Source organism: Oryzias latipes, chromosome 11 (assembly GCF_053564925.1).
Source record: "Oryzias latipes strain Hd-rR chromosome 11, Olatipes_Hd-rR_3.1".
Taxonomy (NCBI): domain Eukaryota; kingdom Metazoa; phylum Chordata; class Actinopteri; order Beloniformes; family Adrianichthyidae; genus Oryzias; species Oryzias latipes.
The window spans coordinates 12292600-12309662 of record NC_136247.1 but is presented as its reverse complement, the minus strand read 5'-3'; the positions used below and the strand labels follow the sequence as shown (position 1 = coordinate 12309662).

The window sequence follows — 17063 nt, the reverse complement described above, 5'->3', positions numbered from 1 at the left end:
TTTACTTCTACCTTACAAAATATTCAGTTTATTGTGCAGTCCCAGTTATAGATCAAAACTAACCCTGATTTTAAATTGTAATGTTATTTTACAAAGCTTGAGGATTCTGGCTCCAAAAGCAATGGCTGTGTTTGTTTTCAATTTCTGTAGAGTTTAGCCTTCCTTACCCATTTTGGTAAATTGTAGCTTTGCAATTATATCTCACTGGTATAACTTATGTTCTGTTGTTTTTTTAAGATTATACAAATTGTGTTTTTTAGAGCAGGTGTAAAGAATGTGGGTTGTTAAATTGTTAAATTCTTAAATGCTTAAGAATCTCATTTTAATTGGCAGACCAGCTGAAAACAGCTCTGTTCTACTGGATGAAATGTTCAAACCAACAATTTTTTAATGTTCATCAGGTTTTTTTCGTGAAAACATCTTTTTTTTTTAAATGAAAACACTTGGTGGTTGTGTTTTTACAGCTTTTACTAAATATAAATAATTGAAAATCTCAATACGCAATACTAAAAGATCTATCATAATACAATACAGAAATAACCTCATGAACTCTGATATTAGTTACATTTATTAATGAGGTATATTATCCAAACTTTCTTAATTTTCTGTTTGCTTTTCCTCACCTTCACATATTAGGCTGATCAGACATGAATAGTCTGATCTACAGTTTTAACCAAAGAAGGCCGTCTTTCAAGTACTTTCAACAGGAATTAAAACAAATATACTTTTAAAGTTTCAGCAAAAAATAATGTCTTTCAATACATTTTTTTCCTGGTAGTCACATTGCCATTACATTTTTTCCCCATAAATGAGCTGCACGTTTCCCATTTTGCCTGTTGGGTCTATAGAAATACACAGGAATCCAAGCAGAACTGTGTTTTGGTTCTTAACAACTTCTTTGGTGGGTCTTTGGTGGGCTTGTGATAGTCTTTACTGGTTCCTCTTGGAGTTTCAGGGAGCCTATTTTGATGTCCAACTCATCCATGAAGCCTTCATCCACAGACTCCCTGTCCAGCTCCTCCACTTCCGCCTCGCTGGGCAGAAAGATGTGAAGCTGTGAGCTGGCCGCACGCTGGCTGCAGCGCAGAAGGCACGGCTTCCCCACCACACAAAGAGGTTCTTCCCAAGATGAGGAGCTACCGTGTCGGCTGGCAGAGGTCAAGAGGTCAGCCCGCCCAGCCTCCAAGTGCAGCGCCGGATTGTGAGAGTGACGTCTCACAGCTCGAGGACGGACACTGGGCCTGATAGCCTTGGAGAAGTGAATAAAAGCTGGACGCTGATTGCTGTGATGTGGCTGCTTTTTCTGGCGCTCGTGAGCCCCTGAGAGGTGAAAGGTCGAACAGGAGAGCATAGTGGAGGACTTGATGGGTGCGGATGGAGGTGGAGGTTTATCCTGCACAACACTCAAGCGATGGAAGCTGGAGACCCCCTTCAACTGGATGTTCTCACTTGCAATGAGGAGGGATGGTTCACTGAGGCTGCACAAAAAAAGCACAATTAAAACAAAACTGAGTTTTCAAATTTACCAAATAGCCTTTTAAATGGACATCCAGATTAGAGTGCTTTAAAAACTAAGACAGGTCAGAAAAATACACTCTGTGTGCTGAAGAACATTTGAATTAGCAGTGTAGCATTCCAGCCGGACTTGATTCAGACGATGGACTCAATGATAGTAACTGATGGACTATGATGGGGTATTCCAACCCATTTATTTACTCCACAGTCATAGTCACACCGTAAGAGCTGAAGAAAAGCAAAACAACAACTTTACAATAATTCCTTTTTGATTTACAACCATCCTTTACTTCAGCTAGTAGCGTTAGATTGTTGAATGACTTCAAACAGAAACATTTTTTGTTATTGTACACAAAACAAATTGAAAATAATCACAAAATGTATACAAAGTAAACATAACCAAAAATCATACCTGTTCGCCTTCCAGCTAGATGCCAAAAACAAATTATAGCTTTAGACAGTCTGTCATTTGTCTGTTTCCTTTGTTGCCATAGCATCAGCTGTTAACCGTTTTTTTTTTGTTTCTGTTGAACTGACAGGGATTTCAAAGAAAAAATGGAAGTAGGTGGGTGGGACCTTCACAATAAAAGTCTTCAAAACAAAATACACATTACAAACAATAATACTGTTTTTTTATAATGTTCTTTTACATCTTCAACATACTTCTTTTGAAATTAGAGCAATCTTCAGTTAAAGGAAATGTTCAACAATAAACCGGTAATAAGAAAACAATTAAAATGGGTCATTTACAAGCAGTACCAGGGATTTTTGAAATGAAACCCTCACAGAGCTCTGTGAGGAAATGTTTGCCCCAAAGCTGCTCTGCTTGGGTAACTGCAGGGCATTAAATACTCTGCTGGGTGACAAACACAGTGTCACTCAACTTGCTGTGAGCAAACTCTCCATTATTGAGACTGGACTCAGTCAGCTGAGGGGGGCCTGAGGGTTAGGGGCAGAGTAGGTGTCCCACGTGACAGCATGAAACTGGGACACAGCAGGAGGGGAACAATTATACTGAAATTGAGGTTACGTGGTCAGCCAGCAGTTTGACAGGAATTTGTTCTGAATTAAAACGAGTAGATGGCAGTTTCTGCTACTGGACAGTATCAATTCCACCTGTAGCATCGAATGTAAGAGAATCAAGCACCTCTACTTTTACATTAACTCCACTTTTCTTTGATTTCTACCAAAAATGATCAGAAAAGGGATCTTTGTTGCATGTTCCAATGAAATCAATGACTGTGATCACCAAATGTAATGAAAGGATTAAATAAAAACTTGAAATGAAATCTAAAATGACAATTCTTATCAAAAACTGATGAATGGCTTAGGAGCACATTGCTGCAGCAGAATCAAACAAAACCACAATGTATACTAAGCAATTAAGAATTTCTGGGTTCAGATAGGCGACCCAATTTTCTAGTTCTCCATCTTTAACGACCACAAAGACAAACAGATGACACCTTGAGGTACGCAAGTTTAAATTCCCATGTAGATCTTATTCAACAGGAGGCGTTATAAATAATTGCAGCTTTGTGTCGTGGCCGAGTTCCAGGACGGCCTCTTTGGCCCCGTCAGGAGATCCTTCTCATGCAATTTTAAGCAGAGAACAAGTTTTTAATCTTCTGGCAGAATGCAAGTCAACAAAAGTCCTGTTATGATCCACAGGTTCTTGAAAAAGTAAAATAACAAGCTGAACAGAACATATGTGCTTGTTGCTCATCAGCAAACAAAAAGACGGCATGAGTTCGCTGTTTTCGTTTTTTAAACAGATGCTTAACTACCTTCTATAAGATATGTAAAGCTATTGGTTTAATGTCTGTTATTTTTGTTGGTACCTTGTGTCTGGATAGTTGTGCCATTATTTAAGAAATCTATAAAATTGTAACCATCCACCTTAAGGTATAAAATCCCTCCTTTCTGGGCTGTTTTTGTTTTTTTAAGAACATTTTGCCCGTCTGTGGCAAAAAGATCTTTCTTGTTGTTGGGCTTACAAATCAATGTTTAAATGTTTTTAAGGGAGCTGTTTTTACACAAGTCTCAAACAGGGTCAAAAAGTGAATCATTTTGCACTTTAGTGACATGTTTTCATCTTCAATTCCTCTGGATTTCTTAAATTAATTCATAACTCCAAATCGTTTCATGTACCTCCTATCAGAGTTTCTCCCTTTCCCATCAAACTTGAGGGTCAGAACCACTAAGAACATACATCACACCCTCAAATTCCAGCTTTAGACTCATCTCTATGTTTCACACTTTCTTCACCTCCAGAACATTTTTAGCAAACTCATCCTTTAGGATGAATCCTTATCCATTTTCTCTTTCCATCCACACCCAACCTGAACCTGCTCCCAATCTACAAGCCTCACTTCCTCTTCAAATACAGCACATCTACCTTTCTTCTGTCCATCATGTTGGCCCACACATCCAAAAGTCCCATTTTTAATCCTACACTCCCGTGTTTCAGTCTTTACTTTCTGACGCCCGCCTCCTGTTCTTCTTCCACCAACAGCAGTCCAACTTCCGTTGAAGGTGGTCATCGTTAACCCAGCCCAGGGGTCGGCAACCTTTTTTACTCAAAGAGCCATTTGGGACCGCCCCTAATAAAAAAGGAAGCACCCGGAGCCACAACCCGTTTTGACATCATTATATATATTATGCATGTATATATTATATCAAGGGTGCTCATTACGTCGATCTTTAAGGACATGAGTGTAGATCGCGGGCCAGAAAAGATATAAAAAAAAAGTACTTCTTTAAAATACACCAACCAATCAAACTCCTCACTCAGAAGTACGGGACTTGATTGACATGTAGATTGGCCAATCGGACATCGTCTGAAGCATACGTCGCTGCAAATGCACATTATGTTCTTTGAAGGATGATACCGCGGCCGTGTGTGGGAGGAGCTACTGGTTCTGGTCTGATCGCTGCATGGAGCAATGTGTTTATCAATGTGTGAAGAAGATGTGTTCATGCATGGTAGACACTGAGAATGTGGAGAGATCAGGGGGGCATTCCAGAAAGCAGGTTATAGCTCCCACGATAAGTTTGAGGCTAAGGAAGTTGATAACCTCAGTTTTTGGTTCCAGAAATGGAGGTATGTGTCAGGGTATGTGAAGTTGCCATGGCAACTCATGCTCTGAACATAACCTGGTCTGGAGCAGGTTTAGTTGAAGCTTAGTTTGTTTACAGAGAGGTGAAGCAGCATGGCGTGTCCATTTGAAGATGATTTAGTGGATGAAGAAGCTCAGATAATACTTTTTCCACCATGAGAGGGTGATAAGACCACATATGGATGTTGGAAAGATAAACCTTTTTACTTTGATCTAACTTAATTATTTGCTTCAGTTAAGATAAATCATTTTTTGTTAGGTCACCTTAAAAATAACACGTAGTTTCAGACAATTATTTTCCTTTCATTCAAATAATTCAATTAAGTAGGTGTAACTTTGGTGCTGCTGTTAGATCGGCACCGCAAGGGATTGAGGGATATCATTCCCTTTGCCTGTCTGGACGGATTTGGGTTTAAGTGTGGGTTTTTGACAAAATGTGTTTAGTTGTTTAACTGTTTTAGCTGTTTTATCGTGTTTTCCCAAGTTATTTTGTCCTACTATGCTTACGTCTCTGCACCATGAGTGAGAGTGAAGGAGAGGATGATGAGTTTATATAGCAGTCCTACCATCTTTGACTGTAATCATAATGACGGTGAATTCTTTAATGAATTTATGCACTCCGTGCATTTTTTCCCCCCGTCCTTTTAATTGTTATAAAAATGAGCATATCTGCCGGCTCAAACGTAGACATGTGAGAGTTCAAGAATCATAATTATTTAAGATGGAAAAAAGATTAATTGAATTGGAGTAATGTGACATTTAGTTAAATAAATGTGTAAATTTGAGTTGTAAAAAAAATTACTGAGTTTTATAGACGTAAGAAATGAGGTTGAATAAATTTAACTCAATTACTTGTTACCAATAGAACCAATTCATTTAAGTTGGCAAAATTGGATAAGTTATATATATATGCGTCACAAGGAAAATGGAAATAAGATCAGAAACTCGTGCGTTTACTTTGTCTGTTCTTCTACTACAAGCAGAAACTCTTTCTTTTGCTGATGCAGCCGTGTTACTTTTTTGATGGACGTATAATCTGCATACGCCGTCATTAAAATCTCAGACTCCGCCTCACTGAAGTGTCGCGCTCTCTTTTTTTTCTCCACGCGTTTCCATGGTGACTCTGGAAATCGGCGATCCATTGAGAATGTCTTTATGTACCTGCTGTGCACGTGCATTAACCCAGGGTTACCAAGTCGAGCGTAATTACGCCAACTCATATCCGGTCTTTTGGAACCGACATACCCAGAGTAAGCGAGTTCAGGCGGATTTCAGCCAGAGTTCAGGCTTAAAGTCAGGCTAGTTTAAACATGCTTCCTGGAATACCCCCCAGGTTACAATTTTGAAGAAGTTCTGCTTGGTAATCATGTTTCCATGTTTGAGTTCATAAAATAATCCCAGGGAAAGTCTCTGCTTCAACTCCTGCAGGGAAAGCTGCGTCTTAATCTGACGCCCGTGTTTCCATCTCTGACAGAGTTTGAAGCCAAAGCCCCTCCTCCGCCTCTCCACCTGCTTTTCCTCTCTACCTGTTCACCTCCTCTGCAGCTGAGATTTGTTTCCCCCGCTCTCCTCAGTGTGTCCTACACAGAGAGCGCAAAATACTCCTTGTGCTCCAGCGCCGCACAAGGATGAAAGAGCCGGACGCAGGTTATGGCGGGGATAGAGCGGGTTAAGCAAATGAATGGAAGAAGGCGGCCCGCTGAAGAAATATTCAATATTGTACACATTTTATTATTAGTCTGAACTATCTTTTATTTAGAAAAATCTTTTATTTTATCAGTCCAGTACGAAAAAAAAAACCATCAACAAAAGCTGTGTTGGGCGGTTTTTGGCTGGGTCTGGCAGTTTTCAGATGACTTTTCGGCTGGAAAACTGTGACTATCTGGCAACACTGGGGCGAACTCTCAATCTGTCATCAGCGAGTTGGTCTCAAGTTCCCGGCAGAAGATCGGAGTGTTTATTGAAGCCGCCCCACGTGCCTCTCCCTGCTATCAGCTCTGCAGGTCTCGCCCGATAAATACAAGCTCATTACGAAGCTGTTTTTTACGTGGCTCGCGCTTCGTACGGAGCCATCAGCGGCTTTGAAATGCCATGAAAAATGAACAAACTAAAATAAAATTTAATTATTATAAAATACTCATTATTTTCCAAAGTCACAGGGAGCCACAACAGAAGGATGAAAGAGCCACATGTGGCTCCGGAGCCATGGGTTGCCGACCCCTGACCCAGCCCAACACTATCCCAATCGCAAACAGGTTCTATTTGCATTGCATGATTCATTTGGCTTTGGTTTTATGCCGGGTGCTCTTCCTGACCCTCTAACCTTCTTAGCTCTGAACCCTCTGGATTAATCCAGATTTGGGACCGGCGCACAGCACTGGTTTGTTCCACTTTGTGGTTGCATTTTGTTCAGTTTGACTGTGCACTTATGAGTACGATAATTAAAGGGTAACAAGTGGAGTTTTTTTCCCCATATATTTTTAAAGTCCAATTCTTATCTTTTTATCTACCCTAAAATTGTTCCCAGTGGTCTTTTAATTATGATTATGCCATATTTATTTTAAATTAAAAAATACTGGCTTTTCTAGAACATAGTTTCTGCAGAGCGGCAAGAGTTAATCAGATATTCCCCTCTTAGTCATGGGTGGGACTGTTGGTGGAGAGTAAGCCTCCGTTCATTTACCATCAACCCTTTGTTTACATTCTCTCTCACTAGCTTACAGCCCCTCACAACCCCAACCTAACATTACAGGTGAAAGAAAATTACAGTCATTACAGGTGCCAAGCCATTCTGGAGCCATCCAGCTGTACAATTTTGATCCAGACGCCAGTTCAGGTGAGAGAATCTAAGACGCACATAAATCTATTTGTGTGCAAGGGGATGGAGTTTATGTTACAACTAGCTTTTTTCAATAGCATTTTTTTTGTCTGCTCCTGATTCATCATGGTTTGAATAAAAAAAAAATAGAGAAACACAATTTTAAGTTTAAACGTCTGCCATTGTAGCCAGTTAACTAGAATCCACCAGACTCTAGTTAAAACTAGTTATAAGGGCCAAAGTTCGTTTCAGAGGAAGTGCAAATGATGAGAAGCAACATTAAGATGCAGAAAGTGTATATAGGTATTTATATTTGATTTACAACAGAAAATAAACAAGCAAAAAAACATAAATCAGTTCACTGCAGTGCATCTGCTGTCCATCCTCCAATAATGTTCATAAATCCAGTCCAAGAAGTTCAATGTAAGCAAAGTTCATTGCATTATCCATCATATCCACATATGGGGGTGTAGTGTAGATGCTTCCTACCACCCAGTCCAATGTTTCCAGCTTGGAAAAGCCTGAATTCATAGCCGAACAGCCTCCATCCTCGGTGGAACCTGGCCTGCACAGAACCAGGAATATCTAACTTGTTTGGAAGAGGACATTGAAGTAAAACACAAATTCCAGCAAATAAACAACTAAAGTTCAAAAAGAGTACTCCAAATCAACATAATCAATAAATTCTGTGAATACAAACCAATAAAGAGTGAATCAAATCCCAAACATCAGTGACAACAACACGTCAGCATTTCTAACCACCGTGTGAACAGAACAACAAAACACACATAACCCGTTCAGCGAGACGAACTCAGCTAACGCCAGCATCAACTGATCCGCCTGGGCACACAACCGAGAGTGTTTAATAAGAATGACACCCTGATATATACAAAACACTCACCAGTTCGCACGCTACTCGCTCGCATAGCACGTCTCATCACCCGCCTGCGTCTCATGCATGCAGTGACAGCCCCTTTGTCCGACTTCCGTCAACAAACTGACTGCGCATGCCCCTTTATAAAGCATAGTGCGAGAATCGCGCAAACTCTCGCGAGACCCTCATGTCATACCTGTGGATGGGGCGAAGCTGCAAAGCATGTCAGGGTTACACCCCCCCCAGCTGGACCACGACTGTCCCAGTCGCACCTGTGCTAAGGGTCAGCGATAATGGGGTCATCGCTGAGTGCAAGAGCTTCTGTGTAAACATCAGAAAGACTCTGAAACAAGCTCTGCACAACTGACACCAGGGGATTACCCAAAGCAGAATACTGAAAACGACTAGGCGGCTTGCGCATGCGACTCGACCTTCTCAGAAGTGCATCAGCATCATCTGAACAAGTAACAGGGCTCGGAACTGGACGCACATGTGACACAGACTGGGCTGACTGCTCACAGTCATCGCTGGAAGGGCCCGCGACATCCAGAGGGTGAACAGGGGCAGGCAGCTTATCGTCCTCCTCAGTGACTTGTGGTCCTAGAACCATATCCAAATCCTCTTCATCCCCATGTCCGTCCTCGGACGCATTATGAATCTGTGCTGCATCTGAACAAGGAGGATTACTAAACACAGCAGGTCCCACAACCAGAGTTTGCTGAGGAGGACTAACACAGCCCGATGTGGTGGAGGGAATGACATCTGCAGTAGTAGAGACCTCAGCTTGCTGGTCATGATCAGTCACATGTTTTATACTGAAACTCATCGGAAGGACAGTCCGTTCCGTAGGAATGATCACTTCATCATCCTCTTGCTCCTGATCTTCCGTTATATCAGGGGAAGACTGAAGTCGACTCTGGCTACGAGTATGCGGCCTCCGAAGGGTAGTACAGTTTGGGGCATTGTCCGAATAACAAGGAGGTAAAAATCCACAAGGGAGAAGCAAATCCCGGTGAAGCGTGCGAGTTGGTCCCCCTCCAGATTCAGGTTGTACCACATATACTGGTAGGTCACCGGCACGACTAACAACCACATACACATCGTGCTCCCATCTGTCCGCAAGCTTATGTTTCCCACGGATTTTAACATTACGAACTAATACACGGTCTCCCACTTGCAGACTAGCAGGTTTCACATACTTGTCAAAAGAACTTTTATTCTTATCTGCAGACCTCCAAGCATTCTTTGAAGCAAGTTTATAACTCTCTTCTAGTCTGGCTTTTAAGTTCTTTACATAGTCTGTATGTGCTACAGTTGGAGGTTCCTTTATCGGTAACCCAAATGCTAAGTCTACGGGTAAGCGAGGTAACCGCCCAAAAAGGAGTTCGTATGGCGTGTACCCAGTTACATCATTCCGTGTGCAATTATATGCATGAACCAGAGGCTTGACATGCTCCTTCCACTTAACCTTTTGTTCATTATCGAGCGTGCCTAGCATGTTTAACAATGTCCGGTTAAAACGCTCTACCGGATTCCCTCTGGGATGATAGGGAGTTGTTCTGGATTTCTTGATGCCAGTCATGTCACAAAGCTCTCCAACTAACCTAGACTCGAAATCTGAGCCTTGGTCAGAATGCAGACGTTCTGGGATGCCATAATGCACTATGAAATCATTCCACAAACACTTTGCGACAGTCCTGGCTTTCTGATTCGGAGTTGGAATAGCGACAGCAAATTTGGTGAAATGGTCAGTTAATACTAAGATGTCCTTCGTATTACTGCTATCTGGCTCTAGAGATAGAAAGTCCATGCACAGGAGTTCCAATGGTCTGGTGGTGTGAATGTTAACAAGGGGTGCTGCTTTCTCAGGTAAAGATTTACGCCTTACACAGCGATTGCAAGTCTTGACATAATGCTCCACTGCGGCTGCCATTTTGGGCCAGAAAAACCTTTGCCGTACTAAGTCCAATGTCCGCTCAATCCCCATGTGACCCATATCATTATGGAGACTTTCAAGAACAACAGGGCGCAAATCTGGTGGCAGAACCAATTGGAGATGAGGTTTATCCTCTTCTTTCTTCTCCCGATAAAGGACTCCATTCACCAGCTTCAACTTACTCCATTCCCTCAGTAGCAAAGAGAGCTCAGGAAGAAGTCGATGTGCAACAGGCAGAACTTTCTCTCCCGCCTCAAGCTGCTGTATAACTTCTCTGATTGCTGGATCTGCATACTGTAATTCTTGTAGGTCAATGTCAGTCATGGACGGTACAATGTACAAGCCATGAGATGACTCCTCCTCAAAGGCTTCTGGAAAGACGTTAGTAGAGACTGTCATTGATTCAACCAATGCAACATCAATGCAAGCTGACGGAGGTAGACAACTTCTCAACAGAGCACCTTGACAGATTGCATCCACCACTTCAGGGGGTAATTCAGAGGGTCTGCTTGAATGAGATAGACGCTCTACAATACAATAGGCAGGATCCCACTCCCCATTCTGAAGTGATTCATTCAGTATGGGGGGATGAGGTCGCCGTGACAAAACATCTGCATCATTATTTTGCTTGCCAGATCTATACTGCAGCTTGAATGAGTACGTCGACAAGGCAGCCAACCACCGATGACTGGTGGCATCTAATTTCGCAGAGGTTAAGATGTAAGTGAGAGGATTGTTGTCAGTGATCACAGTAAAATGGGAACCATACAGATAGTCATGAAATTTTTCTGTGACACTCCATTTTAATGCTAAAAACTCCAGCTTGTGTGCAGGATAGTGAGATTCACTCTGGGAGAGTCCTCTGCTGGCATAAGCAATGACACGAAGCTGGCCCTCCTGTTCTTGATACAACACAGCCCCCAGTCCAGACAAACTTGCATCTGTGTGCAAAATATAGGGAAGCTTGGGGTTAGCAAATGCAAGAACAGGAGCCGATGTTAATTTGTCTATCACCGTTTCAAAAGATGTTTGGCAAGCAGGAGTCCATCTGTCTCCAAACGGTTGTTTTGAATCTGTGTACTTTGATGCAGTCTTCTTGCTCTTGTCAGTCCGGCGGCTAGGTTCATAGCCACGAGTAAGATGATTAAGTGGTCCTACTATTGTGGCATAGCTTTTGATGAACCGCCGATAATATCCGGCAAAACCTAAAAATGATCTTAGTTCTTTCAGATTTCGGGGTACTGGCCAGGATTTTAAAGTGGACACTTTCTCTGGGTCTGTTTCAACACCGCGTTCTGACACCACATGTCCCAAGTAGCGCACGCTTGACTGAAAGAACCTGCACTTATCTGGAGAGAGTTTTAATCCAAACTCTTTTAATCTTTTCAACACTTTCAACAGGCGTTCTTCATGCTCTTCCAGGGTGGCAGAAAAAACAATGATATCATCTAGGAAAACAAGAACTTCCCTGAGGTTCAAATCTCCCATGCACTTCTCCATTAATCTTTGGAATGTGCTTGGAGCATTCGTCACCCCCTGAGGCATGCGGTTCCATTCCCAAAAACCCAATGGAGTCACAAAGGCAGTCTTGGCTCTGTCTTTTTCATCCATTTCTATTTGGTAATACCCGGACTTCAAGTCAAGAACTGTAAACCATTTTGACCCAGTTAATGCTGAAAAGGATTCCTCGAGGTTTGGCAGGGCATAGGCATCCTTTATAGTTTGTAAGTTTAGTTTTCTATAATCGATGCACAAGCGCACATCTCCGTTCCGCTTCCGAACAACAACAATTGGGGAGGAAAATGAAGATTCAGACTCCCTAATTACGCCAGCCTTTAGCAGATCTTGTATGTGTTTCCGCACAGCTTCTATGTCATTCGGATGTATGGGTCTGGCTCGATGCTTGAATGGTGTCGGGTCATGGAGATGAATCTGATGTTTTATTTGGTTTGTACAACCAAAATCTAGGTCATGGTGGGAGAACACATCAGACATTTGGGTGAGCTTATTTTTTACTCGCTCTTTCCAGTCAATAGGAATGGGCGAGTCTCCAAAATTAAAGTGTAATTTCCCTCTCCCCTTCTCGTCCAGGGAGACATCCCTCGTTTGATGACTCAAGATGGTTGGCGATGCCCCTATACTGGCTATAACGGCAAAAGGGGGAATGGTAACATCTTGTTTAGACTCATTTTTCACAATAACAGGAACCTTATTGGGAGACTGTGTTGAGACTGTGACCAGGCAACTCTGCACATACAGCTTCCCAGGAAGTACAGATCCTGAGTGGTCAATTACAGCCCACTGACCTGACAGCTGTCCATTTAATTGTGCAGTGCCCTCTAGAACAACAGTACGGCCAGCGGGAACAGAAACTGGAGCCTGACTTAATAACTTCACAACTCCAGAAGAGCCTGCATGGTTCTGCTGATGGTTGATCTGTAGCAACTTCAGAACAGCTCGATATTTTGGAATAGTGGGCAGGGAGAAAACATCACTATTACGACCCAAGTCATACAAAGATTCCAATGTATTCATTCCCACTAAAACAGGTGTGTGGCTGTGGGGCTTTGCATCTGGGACCACAAGTGCTAGAGTTGGCATATCAATCTCAGACCCTAAAAAATCTTTGGGAAACGTTATTGTCAACTCCACATATCCCAAATATGGTACTAAATGTCCAGCTGCACCTTCGACCTGTAATAAGTCAAAAAGCGGACGAATTTGTTGATCATGGAGAAACTGATTAAAGAAGGAAACTGAAACTGTGGTGACCTGAGAACCAGTGTCCAAAAGGCAATTATGGTTTTGTTGTGCTATTTTAAGGATAGCGGTGCATTTAGAACCAACGAGCCCTTTTGGCATTTTCTTTATAAGCTTTGCTTGTAACAGTTTCCCACACCGGACGATCCTCTTCTTGGGACAGTTTGGGTCCCGTTTGGCTCCTGTTTGTCCCTCAACCGAAGCCGGACTCAGTTTAAATGATTGGAACTGTTGTATTGTTTTTTTCCAAATAATTTCTTTTTATGGGCAACCAAAGCAGAATTTGGCTCATTCTTACACTGGGGACGGATGTGTCCATCTTCACCACACCGGAAACAAAAGCCTGGTTTCTGTGGAAATGGCATGGGATGACGAAGAGGGTTTGTGTGGTGCTTTTCTTTTGCTGGTGGTCTGTTGTGGGCTGTTGCCGGTGGATGAGAGGCTGATTTGGGTTGTCCGTGAGTCAGCATAGCTAGCTGCCGCTGTATGTCTGCTAGCTGATGAGCAAGCTGTTGGGTGATATTGGTCAGTTTAGCCACTGCTCCCCCATCATTATTGTCTGTTCGCACATACTGGGGATGATTAGTAACTTTTTGTCGAGTAACACCCAGATGCTGTTTCATCCGAAGGGTCTTTGTCGCTTCTCTGTCCTCTTCGGTGCGTAACAGCAACAACAGCTCTGCAAAAGTAGGAGGTTGAGTTTTCTTTTGTTTAAGTTGGAGTTCTGTTATCAACCCATCATCCCAACATCCACGACAGAACTGATTTAGTAAATGGCGACTACTATCAGACTCCTTGACTCCACCTCTTTTTATAGCAGCATTTAAAGCAACTTGAAGGCGTTGGAGGTAAGCTGATGCTTTTTCTCCGGTGTCTTGATAGGTGTCCATAAACTTGGCAAATAGTTCATCCCCATCCTGAACGGCACCATATGCAGAGTCAAGAGTGGCTAAATACACCATTGGCATTGTATTAGGACCGAGATGTTTAACCATATCTGCTGCAGGTGGCAAAAGGCTTTCAACAATCCGCCTGGAACGCTGAAGATCAGACACAGCTGGGTCTCCCAACAGTAGCTCTACTCCTGACCGCCAGGTCTCATAATCAGATTCGTTTGACGGTCTGGGTATCCTACCCGAAAACACCCTTAGCCTCTGATGGTGCACTGCAACCTCTTCGTTCTTTACAATATGCTCTACAATGTAGCGCTGGACTTCAGAAGGCTGAACTTCTATATTAGGATTGGATTTTTCCTTGCTGGAGGTTAACAGGGGGTCTGGTGCTGGTTGATGCGGCTTGCATTCCGGTTTGACACTAAAAGTCTCTGGAACAGGTGAAAGTGGGGTGAATAAAGAGTCTTTAGCAGATGGGAGAAGCAGAGTAGGCTCTGCATGCGGGGTTTGTTCCTCTTCTTCCTTGGTAGCTGGACCCAGCTCTGTGACAGCCAACCCAACCTGAGCCAACATATGCGCCAGCATGTCCTTATATTCAACACCCGTAAGTTTGGCTGTGTTTTGTAACTCAGACAAGTATGATTTTGTTTTAGTTTTAGAAAAATGCTCGGTGAAAATCGTAGCGAGTTCAGATATATAAAATTTAAGTTCATGTTCGGTTGAAAGAAATGTATATGGTAATATAGGACGCAGTGCACTAACAGCACTCCCATTGTTAAATTCTACAACAAGCGCATCATTAAACTCAGAATCTGCATCACTAATGGTCTCTATCCTGTTAATAGAGCCATAGGGTCGCACAAAATCAATCAGTTCATCATATGCAGGTTTTATAATGCCTTCAACTAAAATAGCATTTGGCAACTTAATACCAAGATCCAAAAACACATTCATGGTTATTCTTGATACTCAGAGAGAGAGAAAAAAAAATACAAACAATAACACTAACCACCATGCACTCGCTCATCAGCTAGCTCGCCAATTTATGTAGCCAGTTAACTAGAATCCACCAGACTCTAGTTAAAACTAGTTATAAGGGCCAAAGTTCGTTTCAGAGGAAGTGCAAATGATGAGAAGCAACATTAAGATGCAGAAAGTGTATATAGGTATTTATATTTGATTTACAACAGAAAATAAACAAGCAAAAAAACATAAATCAGTTCACTGCAGTGCATCTGCTGTCCATCCTCCAATAATGTTCATAAATCCAGTCCAAGAAGTTCAATGTAAGCAAAGTTCATTGCATTATCCATCATATCCACATATGGGGGTGTAGTGTAGATGCTTCCTACCACCCAGTCCAATGTTTCCAGCTTGGAAAAGCCTGAATTCATAGCCGAACAGCCTCCATCCTCGGTGGAACCTGGCCTGCACAGAACCAGGAATATCTAACTTGTTTGGAAGAGGACATTGAAGTAAAACACAAATTCCAGCAAATAAACAACTAAAGTTCAAAAAGAGTACTCCAAATCAACATAATCAATAAATTCTGTGAATACAAACCAATAAAGAGTGAATCAAATCCCAAACATCAGTGACAACAACACGTCAGCATTTCTAACCACCGTGTGAACAGAACAACAAAACACACATAACCCGTTCAGCGAGACGAACTCAGCTAACGCCAGCATCAACTGATCCGCCTGGGCACACAACCGAGAGTGTTTAATAAGAATGACACCCTGATATATACAAAACACTCACCAGTTCGCACGCTACTCGCTCGCATAGCACGTCTCATCACCCGCCTGCGTCTCATGCATGCAGTGACAGCCCCTTTGTCCGACTTCCGTCAACAAACTGACTGCGCATGCCCCTTTATAAAGCATAGTGCGAGAATCGCGCAAACTCTCGCGAGACCCTCATGTCATACCTGTGGATGGGGCGAAGCTGCAAAGCATGTCAGGGTTACACCATCATAACAAAGATGCTACACGTTAAGAACACAATTTTCAGAGGATTTGGTCTTTGATCCGTTTGTGTTAATAAACTTCTCTAATAAAAAGTTGCTCTACAAAAGTTGAATAGAAGATATGTGAAGCTATTTTTTCTTTTTAAACTTTCAAACGAGTGGCGACATTTCTTTCCTTCAGCATTTGCTTTTAAGGTGGAGACAGCAGTGTTCTCAGCAACAAAGCAGCTCACTTGTGGTCCTAAGAGGTCACTCATGCAAACAAGTCTCTACCAGGAACACAGTGTTCAATTGTAACGTGAAACCTGTTGCAGACTAAGGACATGTCATTGTCATTTAAGCTTTGAAATTATTTTATGCTCAATAATTTGATTTTTGCAATGAATTAGTCAAAAACTGTTTTAAAATAAAAGTTTTACCAAATAGTTTTCTAATGTGTTTACCTAAACTTTATTATAAAAAAACAGTTACATGATCTCTCAGATGATTTTTACCTGAGGCAAGCCGTGCAGCTTCGCCTGCGAGACCCTTTGGCTGTGGTCACCAGAGAGGGCAGCTTCAGCGGCGCTTTGCTTTCCACTGCGGCGGGAGGATGATAAGGGTAGCTTAGAACGGAGAACTTGCTGCTCCCGGCAGCTCGGCGCTGCCACACTTCATCAATCTCCACACCAAGCACAGCTGTGGGAGGAGCAGCTCCACCGGCTCCAGTCATCTGTATTTGTCTGAGCTGGAGAACTAAAAGCTATCAGAAGTCACATGGAAGGTGAACTCTGTGGTGCAGCATGATCAGCAGAAGGATGATGGGAGGACTGACACACAGAGCAGCAGCAGACCTACATAAGGCAGATGCACTGACAACTGAGAAACTGTGACCAACGGACACCATCAAAATTGAATGAACATTAATAATGCATAGCTGGAGCTGGCAAGGTGCAGGCTCCCCCTCTCAGCGGAGTCATTTTACGAACAGTGAACGGGCATCTAGGAAAAAAAGCACTCATCAATGAAGTATGATTCAACTTAACTGGAAAATGTTGCTTTCTCAGGGTATGTAAATTTAAAGCCATGTTTTAGCCCTTACACTTCAGCTAATTGGAACCTGGAGAATAATATTTCTAGATTAAATGAATCACCCACATCCACAATTTAAAGCAACTAGAGGGAAAGTTGGATAAAATA

At 42.4% G+C, this 17063-nt stretch overlaps 1 protein-coding gene and 1 long non-coding RNA gene across 4 annotated transcripts; both read right to left on the bottom strand.

Annotated features, from left to right (window-relative positions):
- Nucleotides 1-450: 450 nt before the first annotated feature.
- LOC105357301 (uncharacterized) lies at nucleotides 451-16923 on the bottom strand. Of its 3 annotated transcripts, none has more exons than XR_013658858.1 (2): nucleotides 3911-4050; nucleotides 451-1478 (listed from the first exon to the last, which is right to left on the bottom strand). XR_013658858.1 is itself a non-coding variant. In XM_078954811.1 (2 exons), the coding sequence occupies exons 1-2, from the start codon at nucleotides 16594-16596 to the stop codon at nucleotides 887-889; spliced, it is 810 nt and encodes a 269-aa protein (XP_078810937.1). In that variant the 5' UTR covers nucleotides 16597-16923; the 3' UTR covers nucleotides 451-886. The 3 variants fall into 3 exon arrangements, 1 of the variants encoding a protein (XP_078810937.1); XR_013658857.1 differs by lacking the exon at nucleotides 3911-4050 and adding an exon at nucleotides 1928-2065; XM_078954811.1 differs by lacking the exon at nucleotides 3911-4050 and adding an exon at nucleotides 16379-16923.
- On the bottom strand, nucleotides 7874-15879 carry LOC144995262 (uncharacterized). Its single transcript, XR_013658860.1, has 3 exons — nucleotides 15677-15879; nucleotides 15265-15340; nucleotides 7874-8014 (listed from the first exon to the last, which is right to left on the bottom strand). It is a non-coding gene; the product is annotated as an uncharacterized LOC144995262 (long non-coding RNA).
- Nucleotides 16924-17063: the final 140 nt, after the last annotated feature.

Coding starts and splice junctions, on each gene's coding strand:
- LOC105357301 (XM_078954811.1), bottom strand. CDS start 16,596: ATGACTGGAGCCGGTGGAGCTGCTCCTCCCACAGCTGTGCTTGGTGTG. Junction 1,479..16,378: donor AGCTGCACGGCTTGCCTCAG/GTAAAAATCATC, acceptor TTTTTTGTGCAG/CCTCAGTGAACCATCCCTCC.